This window comes from Tamandua tetradactyla, chromosome 2 (assembly GCF_023851605.1).
Source record: "Tamandua tetradactyla isolate mTamTet1 chromosome 2, mTamTet1.pri, whole genome shotgun sequence".
Classification (NCBI taxonomy): domain Eukaryota; kingdom Metazoa; phylum Chordata; class Mammalia; order Pilosa; family Myrmecophagidae; genus Tamandua; species Tamandua tetradactyla.
The window spans coordinates 121,099,450-121,112,848 of record NC_135328.1 but is presented as its reverse complement, the minus strand read 5'-3'; the positions used below and the strand labels follow the sequence as shown (position 1 = coordinate 121,112,848).

At 40.3% G+C, this 13,399-nt stretch overlaps 1 protein-coding gene across 1 annotated transcript in view; it reads left to right on the top strand.

Annotated features, from left to right (window-relative positions):
• FBP2 (fructose-bisphosphatase 2) overlaps positions 1 to 3,231 on the top strand; it is a 41,783-nt gene extending 38,552 nt beyond the window's left edge. Inside the window, exon 7 of the mRNA XM_077135161.1 lies at positions 2,842 to 3,231. Coding sequence (XP_076991276.1) covers positions 2,842 to 3,036 — 195 coding nt within the window. The 3' untranslated portion in view covers positions 3,037 to 3,231. The remainder of the gene's footprint in view (positions 1 to 2,841) is intronic.
• Positions 3,232 to 13,399: the final 10,168 nt, after the last annotated feature.

Sequence of the window (13,399 nt, the reverse complement as noted above, 5' to 3'; positions counted from 1 at the left end):
ACGCTGCAGTTTGAGTTATTACAATGATAGCCCCAAAGCCACGATAAGAAATCTAACCTAACACATGGGACCTGAGAGCAGATTTTAATACATAAGGTGGTGTATCAAGCACTTCTCTCCAGGTGAGTGTATGTTTCGCGTGTATTAATCTGTTGAACTAAGTATCACAGATAAGGCTGCACGAGAGATGCTGAAGGGAAGGAATGTGCTATAGAGTATTAAGTGAGCTCAATAGAAGATGTAGAGGTTCTTAAATGAAACCACTTGTGCCACCTATTCAGCTTAAATGAATCACAAATAAGCCAGAAAAATCCACGTATAATTACATAAACATTTCCTATAAGCACACATAATTCCACATATAAATCTATGTTCAACAATATTGATATATTTTTATTAACTAAAGTTGATAGTTTACATTAGGGTTCACTCGTCATGATGTGTAGTTCTATGGATTTTGACAAATGCAAAGTGCCATGATACCTGCATTATAGTACCACACAGAGTAGTCTCACTGCCCTAAAAATGCACCTGTTCATCTCTCCCTACCACCACCCCCAACCAAACCCCTGGTAATCACTGATCTTTTTACCGTCCCTCTAGTTTTGCCTTTTCCAGAATGTCATAGAGTCAGAATCATACAGTATATACCTTTTCCAGACTGGCTTTCACTTAGCGATGTGTATTTAAGTCTCCAGCATGTCTTTTCATGGGTGGATAGCTCACATTTCCTTTTGTTGCCGAATAAAAAGCTGTGGTGTGGATGTACCACAGTGTATTTATCCATTCACCAATTGTAGGATATCCTAGGGGTTTCTAATTTGGGGCAGTTACAAATAAAGCTGCCAGAAACATTTGTGTGCAGGTTTTTGTGTGGGCAAATGTTTTCAGCTCGCTTGGGTAATTGCCTAGAAGCACAATTATTGGATTGTATGGTACGTCTAGCTGTCTAAGTAAAACTGCCCTATTTTCTTCCAAAGTAGCTCTATCGCAGCAGCATCGTTTTTATTAGGGAGAAACCAGATTGTGTGGCCTGCAAGTCAACCCCATGAAGACCTGGGCATTTTGGTCTTAAGATAAATTTACTAACACAGGGGTCGCTGCAGTCAGCGCAGCAGTAGCCTGGCTGCTGTAGAGGCTTCGAGCACCTCCTCTGGGCGCTGAGCGTTTCTTTTTTAAAAGTCCCTGAAGCAACATAGTCAAAACAAAGGCTCCTTGGCTTCAGTAAGAGACTTTACTCTCTGACACCCCCAAATCCTACCCAATTCCCCAGGGCAAGGGGCAGGAAAAGTCAAGCCCTCAAGCTGCCGAGGTGGAGGTCTCACTCGGAGGCCCAGCTAAGATAATGTGGTCTCAGGAGCCCCTCCTGGGGGTGATGGGGACAAAATCAGCTGACCCAAGGGGGCCAACATGCAGGGGGCTTCTCTGCACTCTGAACGGCTATCCACTACTCTAAGAGCCAGAGGCATTGGGCATTTTATATTGTTTTATCAAAACGGCAGAATGAAGCTCCAAATGCCGTGAGAAGTCATAACTTACTCTCTCTGGAATTCGTGGGTCTCTAACCTAGACCAAAGTGACTTTGTTCCTCTCCTCGAACAAGTAAAATCAGCCCAACATATGACTCTTACTCAAAGCAGTTCAGAAGTACAGTCAACATGCATTTAAAGAAAAGGGTGGAAAGGACAAGCTGCAGAGAGTGGGGTCAACCTTTCTTTTTTTAATTATTATTATTAGAAATTCTGCACCAGTAGAGAGAAGAAAAAGGATGTTATGATATTTCATCAAGGGCATAGCAGCAGAGCTTCCAGCTGGAACTAAACCCTGAGTCTAACGTGATGCTGTGAGAGGAGTGGGGCAAGCCACGGGATGATTGCAGAAACATATCCCAAAAGGATCTGTTGATCTAACACAATTCAACGCACCGTGTAGTTCTTGGACACAGAACACCTGCTCGCGCTTATGGTGCCTTTGGATGAATCGCAAAGGCCCTTCTCCCCCTGCACAGGCTCAGCCCTGGCTCCTGGTGTACAGCTTCCTAAGTGCAGTGCAGTTGATTGTAAGCTCCATTTCTGCCCTCCGCTGGGAGCCCTCATGCAAGTTACGCAGCAGCCCTGTTGGTTGCCTCCTGTGCGTCTGGCGCTCTGCTAGGCCATGGAGATACCACGGCGACCACAGGGTCATGGTCCCTGCCCTCAAGGAACCTATAGTCTAGGGAGGAAGTGAGGTGCTAAGCAAGCCTTGGTGTGCTGAGTGTTGCACCGGGAAAGCCCACGATGCTGTGGGAGCGACAGCAATGGGCTGTCAGGGCTCAAGCGACAGGGCCATTTAAACACCAGCAAACTAGGTAGCTCAGTTGAAACTAGAAATGTGGGATTCCTCCTAGTTGCTGTTGTTATCCCCACAGGGCCACCCAGCACCCTCAAGGTGACCTTAAGATTCCTTCCTAACAATTCCTTCCTAGCCACGGGACCTCACATTTCACAGCTTCCAATGAACTTAGGCCCACAGAATCCGCTCACCTCATAGCTGCACCAACAAGAAACACAGCTCTGCTAAACCAAGAGGCAGGTCTCTCATCACACGCAGAGGGCACGAGACGGGTAGACAGATGTCTCAGCCACCCAGCCAGAGGCGACCCCAGGTGCAATGAGTATCTGCCGATGCATGCAGCCTTTCTGGTCTCCGGCGCTGGCAACCCACTGTCAGGGGCACCAGCACGTTTGTGTGAAGGAGACACACAGGAATTCAATGGTTCAAATTCCTCCTCAAGCTTCAGGGCATGGCTGGGAACTTTCAGCCACCCGCACAGCTTGCCCACATGTCTCTGTTTCTCCGCAGCTCCGGCTCCTGTATGAGTGCAACCCCATGGCCTTCATCATTGAGCAGGCGGGAGGCTTGGCGACCACGGGCACCCAGCCCGTCCTGGACGTGAAGCCTGAGGCCATTCACCAGCGAGTCCCCCTCATCCTGGGATCCCCGGATGACGTGCAGGAGTATCTCACCTGCGTACAGAAAACCCAGGCAGGCAGTTAGTGAGTTTGACCTCGTGAGCCCTTTTCTCTTGGTCATGTGCCTTGTACCAAGGACCCTGAGTGCATGCGGGGTGGAGATGGTGCTGATGAGAAAGTAAAAGGCACATCTACCCAGTCACAAACAGACCAGGATGGCTCCAGGCACTGAGGTAATTGTGTGCTCAAAGAAAAGGGCTGAAAATAAAAACCCGTGTGTAAAAAAGAGTGACTTTGTCTCCTTTTGTGAACAGCAAAAGCAGCAAACAGGGCTGTAAATTCTGAGGCTGTCAAAACAAGTCATCACCAGCTGCCCACTCATGGGCAAAAAGTACATAGGTCAGTTAAGCCAAATTTGTTTGGCTTCAAATGTGAACTCAATCTCTCATACCAGAGTTTTAATTTCCTTCCTTATTATCTCTGTTTATCAATCATCTATCATCATCTCCCTATTTATCATCTATGCTATCTTTATATTTTTAATGGCTTACTTAGTTTGTTGGGAGAGCTTTTCTGCCTTTTTTTTGGATGATTTTTTTAAAAAATATTTTTTATTGAGAAATCTTCATGCATATACATTCCATTTATGGTGTACAATCAGTGTCTCACCGTATCAACACAGAGATGTGTATTCGTCACCATGATCATTTTTTAGAACATTTGCATCACTCCAGAAAAAGAAATAAAAAGGAAAAAGAGAAAACCCATACATGCTATACCCCTTACCTGTCCCTCTCATCACCCACTAGTATTGCAATCTACCCGATTTATTTTCATCTTTGTCTCCCCATTATTTATTTATTAATCCGTATTTTTTTTTTATGTATCTGTCCATACTCTGGATAAAAGGAACATTTTTTGGATAAATTTTGATTCAGAAAACTCAGGGCTATTAAATTCTGAATTTTCTGATTAAGCCTCTATTGGGAAGATAATAATTTGGGTGACTAGTTAACTCTTTTCATGAAAAATGTGGTCACCTCTTGACAAAGGCAGATACTAAATGGATTCAATATTTAAAAATGAATACCTACTTTTCTCAACCTTTTAACCTTGCATTTTTGCATTGGGGGAAAATGTTTTCATCTACCCATTTAAGCTTGCGTTTTCATTTTTCAAATTAAATAATCAACTTAAGATTGATTAGAGTACCCAGTGAAGATAAACCTTTACCTGTCCAAATTATGTCGTTTGGGGTGAAGAGTGGCATGTACATCTAAAATTTCAGCTAGTTTTAACGAGAGTTGCTGTATATGCATGGACCCGGAATCCAAAATCCTTAATGAAATTTTAAATTAGAGATGCATCAGGACAAAATCTGACTTAGGACTTCCTGGAAGATGGCGGCTTAGTAAGACGCGCGGATCTTAGTTTCTTCTCCAGGACACCTACTAGGGGAGTAGAAACGATACAGAAAGCGCCCAAAGCCACAACAGAGATAAAAAAGACAGCGTACCCCATCCTGGAACGGCTGGCTGGCTGAGAGAAGCAGCTCGGGTGAGATCGCCGAGGCCCGCGGGTCTTACCGGGCGGGGTGGCAAGCGGCTGGAGTTACTCCCTTCCCCTTTCCCGGGCCAGCTGGGAGAATTGGAGAGGTGGTCCCCTGAAACCAAGGCGACTGGCGCCCACACCACGCGCAGCCCCCGGACCAACTGAGAGAATTGGATCGGAAACCCCCAGGCCGCGGAGAACGGTGACCCCGTGACTCCCGGGGAACGTGCACTCTCTCGGGCGGGCCGCTGCCGCTGGCGCCCTCCCGCCACGCTTGTTGCCCAGGGCCGACTAGGAAATTCGGACGGGCTCTTTCCCTGGCTGCGGCGACCAGCAACCCTCCCTGCGTTCAGACCCCGGGCCGGCCCAAGCCGCTTCGGCTAGCGAACCCCCAGGACGGCGAGAGTTTTCCAAAGTTTAAGGTCCCACAGCACCTTTTACTGGTGGGACCCGCAGACAAACGTGTGCCACGAGCGCCACCTACTGGGCAGGATAAGAAAAACAGAACCCAGAGATTTCACAGAAAAATATTACAACCTTGCTGGGTCCAACACCAAGAGAAATCTGAATAAATGCCCAGACGCCAGCAGCAGAAGATAACTGTCCACGCTCAAAAGATTGAGAATATGGCTCAGTCAAAGGAACAAACCAATAGCTCAAATGAGACACAAGAGCTGAGACAACTAATGCTGAATATACGAACAGAAATGGAAAACCTCTTCAAAAATGAAATCGATAAATTGAGGGAGGACATGAAGAGGACATGGGCTGAACATAAAGAAGAAATAGAAAAACTGAAAAAACAAATCACAGAACTTATGGAAGTGAAGGATAAAGTAGCAAACATAGAAAAAATAATGGATAGCTACAATGATAGATTTAAAGAGACAGAAGATAGAATTAGTGATTTGGAGGATGGAACATCTGAATTCCAAAAAGAAACAGAAACTATAGGGAAAAGATGGAAAAATTTGAACAGGGTATCAGGGAACTCAAGGACAATATGAACCGCACAAATATACGTGTTGTGGGTGTCCCAGAAGGAGAAGAGAAGGGAAAAGAAGGAGAAAAACTAATGGAAGAAATTATCACTGAAAATTTCCCAACTCTTATGAAAGACCTAAAATTACAGATCCAAGAAGTGCAGCGCACCCCAAAGAGATTAGACCCAAATAGGCGTTCTCCAAGACACTTACTAGTTAGAATGTCAGAGGTCAAAGAGAAAGAGAAGATCTTGAAAGCAGCAAGAGAAAAACAATCCATTACATACAAGGGAAACCCAATAAGACTTTGTGTAGATTTCTCAGCAGAAACCATGGAAGCTAGAAGACAGTGGGATGATATATTTAAAATACTAAAAGAGAAAAACTGCCAACCAAGACTCCTATATCCAGCAAAATTATCCTTCAAAAATGAGGGAGAAATTAAAACATTCTCAGACAAAAAGTCACTGAAAGAATTTGTGACCAAGAGACCAGCTCTGCAAGAAATACTAAAGGGAGCACTAGAGTCAGATACAAAAAGACAGAAGAGAGAGATATGGAAAAGAGTGTAGAAAGAAGGAAAATCAGATATGATATATATAATACAAAAGGCAAAATGTTAGAGGAAAATATTATCCAAACAGTAATAACACTAAATGTCAAAGGACTGAATTCCCCAATCAAAAGACATAGATTGGCAGAATGGATTAAAAAACAGGATCCTTCTATATGCTGTCTACAGGAAACACATCTTAGACCCAAAGATAAACATAGGTTGAAAGTGAAAGGTTGGGAAAAGATATTTCATGCAAATAACAACCAGAAAAGAGCAGGAGTGGCTATACTAATATCCAACAAATTAGACTTCAAATGTAAAACAGTTAAAAGAGACAAAGAAGGACACTATATACTAATAAAAGGAACAATTAAACAAGAAGACATAACAATCATAAATATTTACGCACCGAATCAGAATGCCCCAAAATACGTGAGGAATATACTGCAAACACTGAAAAGGGAAATAGACTCATATACCATAATAGTTGGAGACTTCAACTCACCACTCTCATCAAGGGACAGAACATCTAGACAGAGGATCAACAAAGAAATAGAGAATCTGAATATTACTATAAATGAACTAGACTTAATAGACATTTATAGGACATTACATCCCACAACAGCAGGATACACCTTTTTCTCAAGTGCTCATGGATCATTCTCAAAGATAGACCATATGCTGGGTCACAAAGCAAGTCTTAACAAATTTAAAAAGATTGAAATCTTACACAACACTTTCTCAGACCATAAAGGAATGATGTTGGAAATCAATAATAGGCAGAGTGCCAGAAAATTCACAAATACGTGGAGGCTCAACAACACACTCCTAAACAACGACTGGGTCAAAGAAGAAATTGCAAGAGAAATTAGCAAATACCTCGAGGCGAATGAAAATGAAAACACAACATATCAAAACTTATGGGACGCAGCAAAGGCAGTGCTAAGAGGGAAATTTATTGCTCTAAATGCCTATATCAGAAAAGAAGAAAAGGCAAAAATTCAGGAATTAACTATCCATTTGGAAGAACTGGAGAAAGAACAGCAAGCTAACCCCAAAGCAAGCAAAAGGAAAGAAATAACAAAGATTAGAGCACAAATAAATGAAATTGAAAACATGAAAACAATAGAGAAAATCAATAAGGCCAGAAGTTGGTTCTATGAGAAAATCAATAAGATTGATGGGCCCTTAGCAAGATTGACAAAAAGAAGAAGAGAGAGGATGCAAATAAATAAGATCAGAAATGGAAGAGGAGACATAACTACTGACCTCACAGAAATAAAGGAGGTAATAACAGGATACTATGAACAACTTTATGCTAATAAATACAACAATTTAGAGGAAATGGACGGGTTCCTGGAAAGACATGAACAACCAACTTTGACTCAAGAAGACATAGATGACCTCAACAAACCAATCACAAGTAAAGAAATTGAATTAGTCATTCAAAAGCTTCCTAAAAAGAAAAGTCCAGGACCAGATGGCTTCACATGTGAATTCTACCAAACGTTCCAGAAAGAATTAGTACCAATTCTCTTCAAACTCTTCAAAAAAATCGAAGTGGAGGGAAAACTACCTAATTCATTCTATGAAGCCAACATCACCCTCATACCAAAACCAGGCAAAGATATTACAAAAAAAGAAAACTACAGACCAATCTCTCTAATGAATACAGATGCAAAAATCCTCAATAAAATTCTAGCAAATCGTATCCAACAACACATTAAAAGAATTATACATCATGACCAAGTAGGATTCATCCCAGGTGTGCAAGGATGGTACAACATAAGAAAATCAATTAATGTAATACACCATATCAACAAATCAAAGCAGAAAAATCACATGATCATCTCAATTGATGCAGAGAAGGCATTCGACAAGATTCAACATCCTTTCCTGTTGAAAAACACTTCAAAAGATAGGAATACAAGGGAACTTCCTTAAAATGATAGAGGGAATATATGAAAAACCCACAGCTAATATCATCCTCAATGGGGAAAAATTGAAAACTTTCCCCCTAAGATCAGGAACAAGACAAGGATGTCCACTATCACCACTATTATTCAACATTGTGTTGGAGGTTCTAGCCAGAGCAATTAGACAAGAAAAAGAAATACAAGGCATCAAAATTGGAAAGGAAGAAGTAAAACTGTCACTGTTTGCAGACGATATGATACTATACGTCGAAAACCCGGAAAAATCCACAACAAAACTACTAGAGCTAATAAATGAGTACAGCAAAGTAGCAGGTTACAAGATCAACATTCAAAAATCTGTAGCATTTCTATACACTAGTAATGAACAAGCTGAGGGGGAAATCAAGAAACGAATCCCATTTACAATTGCAACTAAAAGAATAAAATACCTAGGAATAAATTTAACTAAAGAGACAAAAAACCTATATAAAGAAAACTACAAAAAACTGCTAAAAGAAATCACAGAAGACCTAAATAGATGGAAGGGCATACCGTGTTCATGGATTGGAAGACTAAATATAGTTAAGATGTCAATCCTACCTAAATTGATTTACAGATTCAATGCAATACCAATCAAAATCCCAACAACTTATTTTTCAGAAATAGAAAAACCAATAAGCAAATTTATCTGGAAGGGCAGGGTGCCCCGAATTGCTAAAAACATCTTGAGGAAAAAAAACGAAGCTGGAGGTCTCGCGCTGCCTGACTTTAAGGCATATTATGAAGCCACAGTGGTCAAAACAGCATGGTATTGGCATAAAGATAGATATATCGACCAATGGAATCGAATAGAGTGCTCAGATATAGACCCTCTCATCTATGGACATTTGATCTTTGATAAGGCAGTCAAGCCAACTCACCTGGGACAGAGCAGTCTCTTCAATAAATGGTGCCTAGAGAACTGGATATCCATATGCAAAAGAATGAAAGAAGACCCATCTCTCACACCCTATACAAAAGTTAACTCAAAATGGATCAAAGATCTAAACATTAGGTCTAAGACCATAAAACAGTTAGAGGAAAATGTTGGGAGATATCTTATGGATCTTACAACTGGAGGCGGTTTTATGGACCTTAAACCTAAAGCAAGAGCACTGAAGAAGGAAATAAATAAATGGGAACTCCTCAAAATTAAACACTTTTGTGCATCAAAGAACTTCATCAAGAAAGTAGAAAGACAGCCTTCACAATGGGAGACAATATTTGGAAATGATATATCAGATAAAGGTCTAGTATCCAGAATTTATAAAGAGATTGTTCATCTCAACAACAAAAAGACAGCCAACCCAATTACAAAATGGGAAAAAGACTTGAACAGACACCTCTCAGAAGAGGAAATACGGATGGCCAAGAGGCACATGAAGAGATGCTCAATGTCCCTGGCCATTAGAGAAATGCAAATCAAAACCACAATGAGATATCATCTCACACCCACCAGAATGGCCATTATCAACAAAACAGAAAATGACAAGTGCTGGAGAGGATGCGGAGAAAGAGGCACACTTATCCACTGTTGGTGGGAATGTCAAAGGGTGCAACCACTGTGGAAGGCAGTTTGGCGGTTCCTCAAAAAGCTGAATATAGAATTGCCATACGACCCAGCAATACCATTGCTAGGTATCTACTCAAAGGACTTAAGGGCAAAGACACAAACGGACATTTGCACACCAATGTTTATAGCAGCATTATTTACAATTGCAAAGAGATGGAAACAGCCAAAATCTCCATCAACAGAAGAGTGGCTAAACAAACTGTGGTATATACATACGATGGAATATTATGCAGCTTTAAGACAAGATAAACTTATGAACCATGTAATAACATGGATGGACCTAGAGATATTATGCTGAGTGAATCCAGCCAAAAACTAAAGGACAAATACTGTATGGTCCCACTGATGTGAACGGACATTCGAGAATAAACTTGAAATATGTCATTGGTAACAGAGTTCAGCAGGAGTTAGAAACAGGGTAAGACAATGGGTAATTGAAGCTGAAGGGATACAGACTGTGCAACAGGACTAGATACAAAAACTCAAAAATGGACAGCACAATAATACCTAATTGTAAAGTAATCATGTTAAAACACTGAATGAAGCTGCATCTGAGCTATAGGTTTTTTTTTTTTTTTTTTTTTTTTAAAGGAAAGACAGAGAGAAGGAAGGAAGGAAGGAAGAAAGGGAAACATTTTTAAACATTTTCTTGTTTTTTATTGTATTCTGTTTCTCCGTTTTTGTTACATGGGCTGGGGCCGGGAATCGAACCGAGGTCCTCCGGCATAGCAGGCAAGCACTTTGCCCGCTGAGCCACCGCGGCCCGCCCTGAGCTATAGGTTTTTGTTTTGTTTTGTTTTGTTTTGTTTTGATTTTACTATTATTACTTTTATTTTTTTCTCTATATTAACATTCTATATCTTTTTCGGTTATGTTGCTAGTTCTTCTAAACCAATCCAAATGTACTAAGAAATGATGATCATGCATCTATGTGATGATGTTAAGAATTAATGATTGCATGTGTAGAATGGTATGATCTCTAAATGTTGGGTTAATTTCTTTTTTTCCGTTAATTAAAAAAAAAAAAAAAGAGAAGGGATAATTGGAGCTGAAGGGATACAGACTGTACAACGGGACTGGATATAAAAACTCAGAAATGGACAGCACAATACTACCCAATTGTAATGCAATTATGTTAAAACACTGAATGAAGCTGCATGTGAGGTATAGGTTTTTTGTTTTTGTTTTTTTTGTTTTTTTTTCTTTTTCTATTATTGTTTTAATTCTTATTCTGTTGTCTTTTTATTTCTTTTTCTAAATTGATGCAAATGTACTAAGAAATGATGAATATGCAACTATGTGATGTTATTAAGAATTACTGATTGTACATGTAGATTGGAATGATTTCTAATTGTTTTGTTAATTCTTTTTTTAATTAATAAAAAAAAATAAATAAAATAAAATAAAAATAAAAAAAATCTGACTTAACCCAGAAATTCACGAATGATTCAATATTAGAAAACCTACTGGAGTAATTCATAATGTTAAGGAGGGAAAACACGCAGGAGTTTGGAAGTGAGGGCTGGCAGAAGGGATGAGAGGAAAACAAATCTCCTTCCCCATTGGGTTTGAACAGTGTCATTAATAAAACCCAAAGCCATATTTCAACTTGGGGAATAATTCAGCACTCAGCATTTCTCCTCTGTCCACTATGGCTTGGTAGCAGTAGTGGAAGCAACAAGATTATAATTCATTATTAATTTTTTTCATCCTTCCAAAAAGAAACAAAGATTTAGTTTTCCTGAGAAAAATTCTGGCTCAAACCAATGGGCTATTTGTTAGTGTGTCTTATTAGACACCTCATCTGACATATATTCTAAAGATTCAAACGGAAATTGTTACTGAAGAAAAGGATTCGGTTCTTTTGCCCAATGCGCACAATGACCAATTCCTGAGACACTGGGGTTTCAAAGAGAGAAAAAGTTCAACCCAAAAATCTGGCTCCCCGAACTGCAGTAGTTCTGATAGTTCTGTAGTATCGGAAGATGGGCAGGGTTTAGGATAGTGAGCACAGTGGCCCCTAGTGATATAATTAGAGGCAATCTAATTATTGAGTATGCACAGACTGATTCCATGTTTAGTCACAGAACATATGTAAGAAAATGGCAGCCTTAATATGATGATGGGTGTGGTTTTTAGTATTATAATGAGTACTTGTAGGTTAAAGTCTAAGCTATTGCACATGTCAGGTGGGCCCATTTGGTTAGATTCAGTCTCGGTTATCAAGATAACTTTGGACTTGGGGTGGGTTAGTTCTAGGCTGACCCAGGACCCTTCATTAATAAACATTAGGGGCTGTCTTGAGTGATCACAAGACTCTAAACTCGAAAAACTGGATAAATGGGTTAATTGAAGGTTAGTCACAAGGTTTTGCAATCACAAGGGCACAAAATAAAAGCTGTTGTATTATCAGAGATCCAGGAAGCTGGATTAGAAAGGTTCCAGGTATTTCCCCCTGTCTACTCTCTATACCAGAAAATAAAAAGGAATATCTACATAATGATTCAGTAATCATTATCATCCCTGAAATCCTAACTTCTCAGCTACAAAATCTTCACTTCAAAAAAAATCTTATGGATACCTTGATTTGGTGTGTTCATGATACGGTTTAAAAATTGTTCACCCAGGAGGAGATGGCTTTGTTGGATGTGAAGCTGAGAGTCAGCACCTTGAAACACAGCGTCCATTACTTGGGTAAGTGTAGTAGATGCTCAGGGAAAGCTCCATTTGCAATTCATGTGTGCTCTTCAAGTTGAGACACTGTGTGTCACATCCAAGGTCAGGAAGCTAGGAAAAACCTGGGGCTGGCATTTCGTTCTTGGAGGCCACATATCAAAGATTCCAGGAATATTGGGAAAATAACACTGATCTGGAAAGAAAACTGGTGGGGTGTGATATGATATACTTTTATAACATAAAGGAAGCACAAAGCAGAACGAAACTCCATGTTTTTGTGTAAATACATAGAAAGGAACTAGACAGATATTTCTGAGTTCATAATTGTGGTTTTTTTCCTTCTCTGGGGGAGGGGAATGGTTGTTGGGGAGATGGAATATCAAAGTGGATCTTTGCTTTATGCTCATTTCTTGACTCTTGAGATAATGGGAATGTGTGTGTTCATGTTTAACTTGTATATATCATTTGTTAATTTTCATTCATTCAGAAGATTTTATTGCATTCCTACGCTTTGCCAGGCACTGTCCTTGGTGCTGAGTGTGTGTGTGTGTGTGTGTGTGTGTGTGTGTGTGTATGAGCAAAACAAAATTCCTTGTCCTCTGTAGAGATTAAATGCTAATGTGTCAAGACAGACCATAAAGAAAACAAAGAAATAAAACACAGTATGTCCTATGTGATGGAAAAATTAAACAGAAATCTTAGAGTGGTAAGGGAAGGTTTCACGGGGGGGGTGACATTCAAGTCAAGCTCAGAGGGAGACGAAGAAGCCAGGTGGATACCGGGGAAAGCATTTCAAACTTTCATATATCAAAACATACAGAAATACTATATCCAAGTTTCTAAGAACCCTCCTTCTGAAAGAGCCCAGAACCCTTCCCCATCCATGATCTCATTCCATCACCTCTCAGGAATGGCCCTAATTGATATTTTATAGATGGGAAAACTGACTGAAAAAGAAATTAAATGCAGGTTCTCACCCGATGAAGGGTTAACTCCAGCTGAAACGATGTTTTCTGATCTGTTCCTTAACAAAGGAACTTTTTAGGTATCAGAGAGTTTTTTGTTTGGAAATGCCGCTGAATTCCCTTTAAACTGTCTTCTTCTTGGGAGTTAAACAGAAACTCAAAGTCATGTGCCAAAAGGTTTCCCAAGTC